This window comes from Oncorhynchus clarkii, chromosome 8 (genome assembly GCF_045791955.1).
Source record: "Oncorhynchus clarkii lewisi isolate Uvic-CL-2024 chromosome 8, UVic_Ocla_1.0, whole genome shotgun sequence".
NCBI classification, from domain to species: domain Eukaryota; kingdom Metazoa; phylum Chordata; class Actinopteri; order Salmoniformes; family Salmonidae; genus Oncorhynchus; species Oncorhynchus clarkii.
The window spans coordinates 25,931,084-25,940,143 of NC_092154.1; the positions used below are offsets into that span (position 1 = coordinate 25,931,084).

A 9,060-nucleotide genomic window follows, 5' to 3' on the forward strand; every position below is an offset into this window, starting at 1 on the left:
CAGACATTTCAATGCAGAGATTACACAACAAGAATATAAATAATATAAATCCAAGCGATGTCTTGAAATGGATATCAAGAGATCCAAATTATGCTCAAAAACATCCCGGAGAGGAAGAATGCTTTGGACAGGCAAATTACTACAAATAATCTGGTTGGCTACAATGTGGCGGTATTAAAATAGGAGCTCCGCAACACTCCTGGCACTCGTAATAAACGGTGTCTTCAAACCACAGTTAACCTATAGCTCCACGATTCCGAAGGCGCAGTCTTGCGCCCCAACAGGTGGATTTAAAGGGCCAGTGTTCAGGCAGTAGTGTTTACCTAATTTATCTTCCCATTTCCCATTCAAAAGCATATGCTTTTTAGGATTTTGAAGTTTTAGCAAATATAAATTACTGAAATCTATTGTTTTCAAGCAAGTGAAGAGTCGACAGATTATCTCAAATAATAAGACACATCCAACATTTAGGCTACATAGATAGGGTTTAAAAATCTAAGTACAGCTAAGTAAAAAGATGCCACAGATTATTTACATTTTGAGTGTGGCTCCGTGAAATGTATTGGGATAGCAATACGAATTGCAATTTACTCTGCCAAAGCCTTTGACATATGTATCTAGACTAGGGCACACCAGGGCACCATTATGAGACAGTCAAGTTTATGTCTTGACTAGGTAGTAGCCAGGCAAATGCTTGGTAAATTATCTGTTGGCGCCATCTAGTGACTATGGTTACATAGTATAGCTTACTTGTCTGAACATACAAAAAAACATGACACTGATAAATTGTTGTGACAGATAATGACACCATAATCAGAGGCGCCTCTGGCAGTTTATTTTTATTTTTTAACTTAGGAACTCAGTCGGGGACTCAATTTAATGTTGAGAGTTAGTAAATTAGAATACACAAGGTGCAATTTCTAAATTTGGTAGTGCATCAGCGGTTTTCCACTTGTTATTTCAGTCACTGACAGTCACTCAATTAACCCATGTCACCTAACATTTGTAGCCCATGTCAGCTAACAACCATATCTCGTTTCTGACCATAATGATGACAAAGAAGCAAATGATGCTCTTTTTAAATAGTAGCCTACAAGAAAAGGTCTACATTTGTAAACAGCACTTGGTCAACAGTACTATTGGATGGCTGGCTAGACTACCTTACTTTGCAACATGTGTTTTTAGCTGACATGGGCTAATTGAGTGACTGTCAGTGACTGACATAATAAGTAGAAAACTGCTGATGCACTACCCCCCCCCCCCCCCACACACACACACAGCTATCTCTGGTTTAATAAAATGGGGTTTTGTAAATTATGTAATTAGATTGACGCACTGAAAAGTCAACCAATCTGATTTTTTAAACAAATAGAGACTTGCCAAAGTTCCTCGTGTATCCTCTGTGACTTTAAGCAAGATTTTAATCCATTTAACACCAACATTTCTCCAAGCTTTCACCATCATTGTAAAGCCCTAATTTCTCAAGATTATTATTCATTTCATGTGATTAGTGATTCATATTAAGGTACAAAACAACAATTTACTCCCTTATTTTAAGGTAATCCCTGTTACGTGAACTGAATTGTTTTAATATAGTGAAACTATTCCTTTAAAAGAAACATTGAATATCAATATCAAATCATAGTGTAATGTGGGTGAGATGGTTCTACTCTTCACACATCAACACTCATTACCCATACTGTAGATAGACAGACTCTATTTTTATATTTATTTAAGATGAAATCGTCAACACTTTAAAGTTTACCGAATGCTTGTAAAACTGCACATATATTACGAAGAACTTCTATGATGTTTTTGTTGGTTTTGGTATTCGGCACGTTTGTTTTTGGCTGTTTGAGCACACATTTTCTTCTTAAAGCAAGTCAAAGTTTGTAGCCGAAGTCTACGCCTCTTTGTCGGTGACTGGTCAAAAACACTAGTAGTAGGAGTCGGAACACAAAGTGTTTGTTGTCATTCAATGAGAGATTAGTTTTCATGCAAATGTTTTCACTTGAGAAATACTGCACCAAACATCGTAGTTAGATTTAAAATTGTGACTAAGTCTTCCTGGGCAAAAACGTTGAAATGATGAACAGATTTATTGATTTATTTTAGGTTAATTCTGACTATTTTGAGGAAGTGTTTCTGACAATGTTGTTGCTACAGTGGCTCAAGAACGACAAACAGCAATATTGACAGTCTTTAGGGAGTATGCAAGCACAGATGTTTGTTTCGCCTAGCGGTGTTCTGCTAGAAGCAAACCAACCCGATGTATGTGGGCACCTTCACGTTCAACCCTGTTATCTGTCGATGAGCCCTTGAGCAAGGCACTTAACCTAATTGCTCCTGTAAATCGTTCTGGATAAGAGCATCTGCTAAATGACTCAAATGTAAATGTAATAGTAGATATTTTATTTGACCTCTTGAGATGGGGAAACATGTTTTTATTAAGTTGAACATTTGCTCTTTATGACAGAATGTTACAATTGGGAGAAATAACACGTTTTCTTCTCTCACGAAGTTACACTCCTCAAAAGACACCTAATTGGTGGAACGACCCACCCCTCTCAGAGAAGTTTGTCATTCTCTCCTAGCAACAGCTTGGGTCGTTCTATAGGCTACAAACGTGTCATAGAGGCCTATTGTTTCCAACAACCTTTTTGGGCGAGACGCATTAAACTTAATCTAGATAACATGAATGCCCGCTGCAAAACACGGTCAAAGTAAAATAGCTATCAGGAGACGCTTCCTTGAAATATAAAGTAATAAACTCGTGCAAAAGGTGGTTCCCATTCAGCATGTGTTCCTTTGGCGCGTTGGACAAGCTCGGACCCCACGGCAGACACTATTCACATGGAGGAGAGAGAAATTACAGACCGCACATTCAGCACATAGAGCCCAACCTAACAGAGTAAGTGATCGTCTCTAGACTATTGTATACATTGTATGAACATAAACAAAGTTGTTAAAAGGGATTCAATGTACAGGGATAAAGGGTTACGTTACAAACAACAATCTATAGTCTAGAGGTTAAAGTTTTGTAACCTACCAATCACATTATTTTGTGTGCTTTCTCTTTTTCTACACGGTTTGTTTGTAGGGTAGCTAAGATACAGAACAGGCACAGTGACCTTTGCAAGCTAAATCCAAGTCCAGCGCGTTGAGAGGATCTAAGAACACCAGACTGTAGGCAATAGCATTCCTTTATAATTTCACTTCATTCATTGACATACCAAGATACGTCATTGGCAGAGTTAATGTAAGATGAACACAAAAGACTAACTGAGAAAGTGTTTATTCACACCACTCCCATGTCTCTGGAACTGGCTTGACACAATAGCATTCTGACAGGGCTGTCTGTCTCATCATTAGCTATGTCACAATGTCAGAGCAGAGGAAGCTGCAGCAAGCCAGCAACCAGTAATCCTGCAGTGCTTCTAGAAGGTAGCTCAGCCTACCTCTCTCCTTATCTGCAATATATATATTTTTTACCAATTTCATGTTGCCTCATCTTTATGGCACCTTACCCTTAACTTAAGACAGCTAATCAAGCTATTGATTGTTAGTTGATGATTAACAGATTAGCTCTGTCAGGTGTGTAAGTGCTGGGCTGGAATAAAAGCCTGCACACCAAGTAGCTGTCCAGCACACGGATTGGTGACTGCGTACTGTACTTCTCCAGGTGTGACCTTGACTGGAGCTCTGGTCTGCGGTGGCTGCCTGCACCTCGCTACAGTGATGCTCCACTCCCTCACATCAAATTGATCAAGTTCCCTGAAGAGACCAGACTGCTCAGGTCCTTCCCACGTGAGTCACTGGGCTTAGATCATGTCTACAAATGATTGATTGATTGTTTGTTTGACAAAAATGTATTTAATTTACCAATATATAAGAGGCCATGATTTCACAATGTACAAAACATTAAGAACTCTTTCTCTTTCCATGACATAGACTGACCAGGTGAATTGAGGTGAAAGCTAAGATCCCTTATTGATGTCACTTGGTAAATCCACTTCAATCAGTGTAAATGAAGGGGAGGAGACAGGTTAAAGAAGGATTTAAAGCCTTGAGACATGGATTGTGTATGTGTGCCATTCAGAGGGTGATTGGGCAAGACAAAACATGTAAGTGCCTTTGAATGTGGTATGGTAGTAGTTGCCAGGGGCACTGGTATTTCGCTGTTGGGTATTTCACGCTCATCAGTTTCCCGTAGGTATCAAGAATGGTCCACCACCCAAAGGACATCCAGCCAACTTGACACAACTGTGGGAAGCATTGGAGTCAACATGGGCCAGCATCCATCTGGAATGCTCCCTGTGGAATTCTGTAAAGTGAGTGTGAAAGAGGTGAAAAAACTGTTGTCTATCAACAATGACAAGCCATCAGGGTCTGACAACTTGGATGGAAAGTTACTGAGGATAATAGTGGACGATATTGCCACTCCCATTTGCCATATCTTTAATCTAGGTCTACTAGAAAGTGTGTAACCTCATTCTTGGAGGAAAGCTAAAGTTATTCCGCTACCTAAGAATAGTAAAGCCCCCTTTACTGGTTCAAATAGCTGACCAATCAGCCTGTTACCAACACTGTTTTTGTCCAGATACAATGCTATTTTACAGACTTTCAGCACACTTATAGGGAAGGACATTCAACAAGCACGGCACTTACACAAATGACTGATGATTGGCTGAGAGAAATTGATGATAAAACAATTGTGAGAGCTGTTTTGTTAGACTTAAGAGCGGCTTTTGGCATTATCGATCATAGTCTGCTAATAGAAAACTTGTGTTATGGCTTTACACACCCTTCTATATTGTGGATAAAGAATTACCTATCTAACAGAACACAGGGTGTTCTTTAATAGAAGCCTCTCCAATACAATCCAGGTAGAATCAGGAATTCCCCAGGGCAGCTGTCTAGGCCCCTTACTATTTTCAATCTTTACTAATGACATGCCACTGGCCTTGAGTAAAGCCAGTGTGTCATGTATGCGGATGAGTCAACACTATTCACGTCAGCTACTACAGCGAGTGAAATCACTGCAGGACTTAACAAAGGGCAGTTAGTTTCAGAGTGAGTGGAAAGGAATCAGTTAGTCCAAAATATTCAAAAAACTAAAAGCATTGTATTTGGGACAAATCATTCACTAAACCCTAAACCTCAACTAAATACTGTAATGAAAAATGTGGAAATTGAGCAAGTTGAGATGACTAAACTGCTTGGAGTAACACTGGATTGTAAACGGTCATGGTCAACACATGTTGATACAACAGTAGCTAACATGGGGAGAAGTCTGCCAATAATAAAGCGCTGCTCTGCATTTTTAACAACACTATCAAAAAGGCAGGTCCTACAGGCTCTAGTTTTGTCACGCCTGGACTACAGTTGTGTGGTAAGGTGCCACAAAGGGACCTTGGAAATGTACAATTGGCTCAGAACAGGGCAGCACAGCTGGGCCTTAAATGTACACAGAAAGCTAATGTTAATAATATGCAGTAAATCTCTCATGGTTCAAAATGGAGGAGCGATAGACTTCATCCCTACTTGTTTTTGTAAGAAACGTTGATATGCTGAATGCACCGAGTTGTCTGTTTAAACTACTACCACACAGCTCGGACACCCATGCATACCCCACAAGACATGAGGTGCTCCCGAGTGCCGCAGCGGTCTAAGGCACTACATCTCAGTGCTAGAGGCATCATTACAGACCCTGGTTCGATTCCAGGCTGTATCCAGCCGTGATTGTCCCATAGGGCGGCTCACAATTGACCCGGGTTTGGCCGAGATAGGTCGTCATTGTAAATAAGAATTTGTTCTTTACTGACTTGCCTAGTTAAATAAAAATACAAATAAAATGCCAAAAAAAGTATTTTCACAACCCCCAAGTCCAGAACAGACTATGGGAGGCGCATAGTACAACATAGAGCCATGGCTACATGGAACACTTCCACATCAGGTAACTGATGCAAGCAGTAGAATCAGATTTAAAAAATATAAAAATACACCTTCTAGAACAGCGGGGACTGTGAAGAGACACACACAGGCACAGACGTACATGATAAGACACGCACTCTACACGGATGTGCACATGGATTTTGTATTGTAGATATGTAATAGTAGAGTAGTGGCCTGAGGGAACACACTTAATGTGTTGTGTTAAGAAATGTAATATTTTAACTTGTATATAACTGCCTTAATGTTGCTGGACCCCAGGAAGAGGCAGCAGCTAATGGGGATCCTTAATAAATACAAAATACCAACACCTTGTAGAGTCCATGCCCTGACAAATTGAGGCTGTTCTGAGGGCAAAAAGGGGTTCTTAATGTTTTGTGCACTGTGTATAAAGTGCCAATAATCTGACAAACAGTACCTCGTCAGTAACCCCTATTGAATGTACAGTACTACATCATAAATAGAACTGTGTGACGTCATTCTTTATTAGATCACTAACGCTGGTGTTTTGCATACTATTTATCAAACCTCTATTTACTCCTATTACTCTCTTTATTTATTTCTGTAGAGGCCAACATGGTGTCCCAGACTGAGTGGACGTTTTATCCCAACTTTGGTCAGCCCAGAACCTTCCATGTTGGCAAACGCTGTTTGCTGGAGGGAGGTCACCATTATAGGACCATACGGTGTTCTTCAGAGAGAACTCTGGAGGTCACCATCGGGAGGAAAAAACAAGGTATGTACTGCAAATATTCAGTAGCAGTGAAAACGCATACGTTTTGCAGAATGTTCAAAGTATTATTTCAACAAGATTATCCGATGAAGGCTATTGTGTTAAAGTTGATAAGTAGTTTAGGATTATCTGCGTTTATGGTTAGACTTTCTGATGGTACATTGGAATGCATGACTTAGGCTAATAGAATAATACATTCTAGATTGGCTATGCTCTTGTAATGGCTGTTTGAAGAAGGTGAGGACCAAAGCGTAGCGTGGTACGTGTTCATGTTTGTTTATTGACACTGAACACCTAAATACAAAAATAACAAAAGGGAATAACCGAAACAGTCCTGAACGGTGAAAAACACTAAACAGAAATCAACTACCCACAAAACCCATGTGGGAAAAAGCTACCTAAGTATGGTTCTCAATCAGAGACAACGATAGACAGCTGCCTCTGATTGAGAACCACACCCGGACAAAACAACAAAGAAATACAAAACATAGAAACTGAACATAGAATGCCCACCCTAGTCACACCCTGGCCTAACCAAAATAGAGAATAAAAGCCTCTCTATGGCCGGGGCGTGACAGCTCTGAGTAATTTCTCCTGGACAGACTAAGTAAACATACAATTACACACAATTTTATTTCTGGGTTAAACAAGGTTATGCTCAGTGTTAGATGTATTATAATCTCAGTTAACCCAGAACTAAAATCTTGCATTATTTGGTCAGACGCTCGATTATGTTTATGTAGTCTGTAGACAAGAGAATATATGTATCATAATGTAGCCGCTTGTTCCTCCATTCCAGCCAGGTTTACCTGCCATTCTGCACCTGGTTCTAGACCCTATCTAACACCTGAGTACAGTCCTGACTTTCACAAGTTTGGATCAACATTACCAACAACACATTTTGGGTAAGGTTTTTGTTTTCCTTGTGTTGATAGTATATTTGATTGGAATAGGATACAGTAGGCTACGGTGCTGTAGATATACTGTAGCTCTGTCTTGTTTTCATACATGAATTACTACAGATGGCTGAAAGATGGTGCTATTGGTCTTTATATTGCTTTATATTGCCCAGTTTCAGGGAGCATCCCAATAATATCTCCTTTCACCTGAAGTGAAATCTAAAGGCAGTAGATATATTTCCTTTCAAATCAGTGAAGGGGAGTGGACAAATGCACAATTTGGAAGGAAAGAGAGATAATTGAGACATAACCACAGTTTCACATTTGTGAAAAGATGGGTATCAGCATGCTCAGTGAAGTGTGATGGTGGTTTCATACTCACAGTGGAATTGTCCTCTGTAGGTCACTGACCTTCAGTGCAGATACATTCGTTCCTCTTCAGCCACCTCCAAAAAAGACATGGTGAGACATATAACCAATTAAGATAACGTTTAAACTTGTGCACTTCTGGAGAACTGTGGAAGAAGAATTGAATTTAACAAGTGATATTATTTATGCAAATGTACATGATTGATGCAAGGTTTAGATGAAGAGGCATTCCAGATGTATAGTATGTTTTGCCATTTATTTGTGGCTGGTGTGTGTGATGTCTTTCTGCAGTATTCCATATGTAGCGAGGAAGAGGATGGAGGACAGGGAGGCAGACATACTAGAAGTGAAGAAGCTGAGTAAATGGAGGCCTGCACCAGTCATATTCAAAACTGTGCTGGACAACTGACATGTCAAAATGTTTTTTGGATGAATGAGGAGAAATGGATAACAATTCCAAACTGTATATTATGATCATTCGGCATGATTACAGCCACGTGGTTTTGATTCTACTGTAGTTTGATAAGGAAGTTTGGTGGGAGGGGGGGATCAATGATGTAATAAAGTGTGACTAATTGTCATGACATCATTTGGAGCTTTTGCCATCACTATTCACTTTTGAACAATTGGGTTATGCAATTTGCTGAGGGGAGATAAGCAACAATAAGCCAAGCAGGGAATAAAAGTTCCCAGGTGGCCTGACTTTGATGAGTTCCAAAAGCAGTTAGGTCAGCAACAGTTGATAACCTGACCTCTGTTTTGCCTTATAGTCTGGCAGAGGTGCATCGCATAGATTTCCTTAATTCCCAGGGGAAGATAAGTGGTGGGCTCAATCCCTCATTCAGCAAAACAACACTGCTGATCCCGTTCAGGATAGACAGGGACAACTAGGGCTGCCACTATTAGCTGCTTAGTCACTTCAGCATGCCTCAAGGTTAGGGAGGGGGTGTGTACAGGTTTTTAATAATAGTCCCATGAATCTCTGCATTCATGACATGTCAGATCAAGGAAACTCAGAATTTGTACGACATTGTAGAAAGATGATAGGAGGTAGGTCGTTCAGAGTTTTCCAATTGGAAAGTATCAGAATCAACCAATAGAAAGCTA

At 40.0% G+C, this 9,060-nt stretch overlaps 1 protein-coding gene across 1 annotated transcript; it reads left to right on the forward strand.

The window, feature by feature from the left end:
- The first annotated feature begins 2,745 nt into the window (after window positions 1–2,745).
- Window positions 2,746–8,439, forward strand: LOC139415197 (spermatogenesis-associated serine-rich protein 1). Its single transcript, XM_071163099.1, has 6 exons — window positions 2,746–2,911; window positions 3,683–3,807; window positions 6,521–6,688; window positions 7,485–7,590; window positions 7,987–8,046; window positions 8,245–8,439. The coding sequence occupies exons 1-6, from the start codon at window positions 2,799–2,801 to the stop codon at window positions 8,360–8,362; spliced, it is 690 nt and encodes a 229-aa protein (XP_071019200.1). The 5' UTR covers window positions 2,746–2,798; the 3' UTR covers window positions 8,363–8,439.
- Window positions 8,440–9,060: the final 621 nt, after the last annotated feature.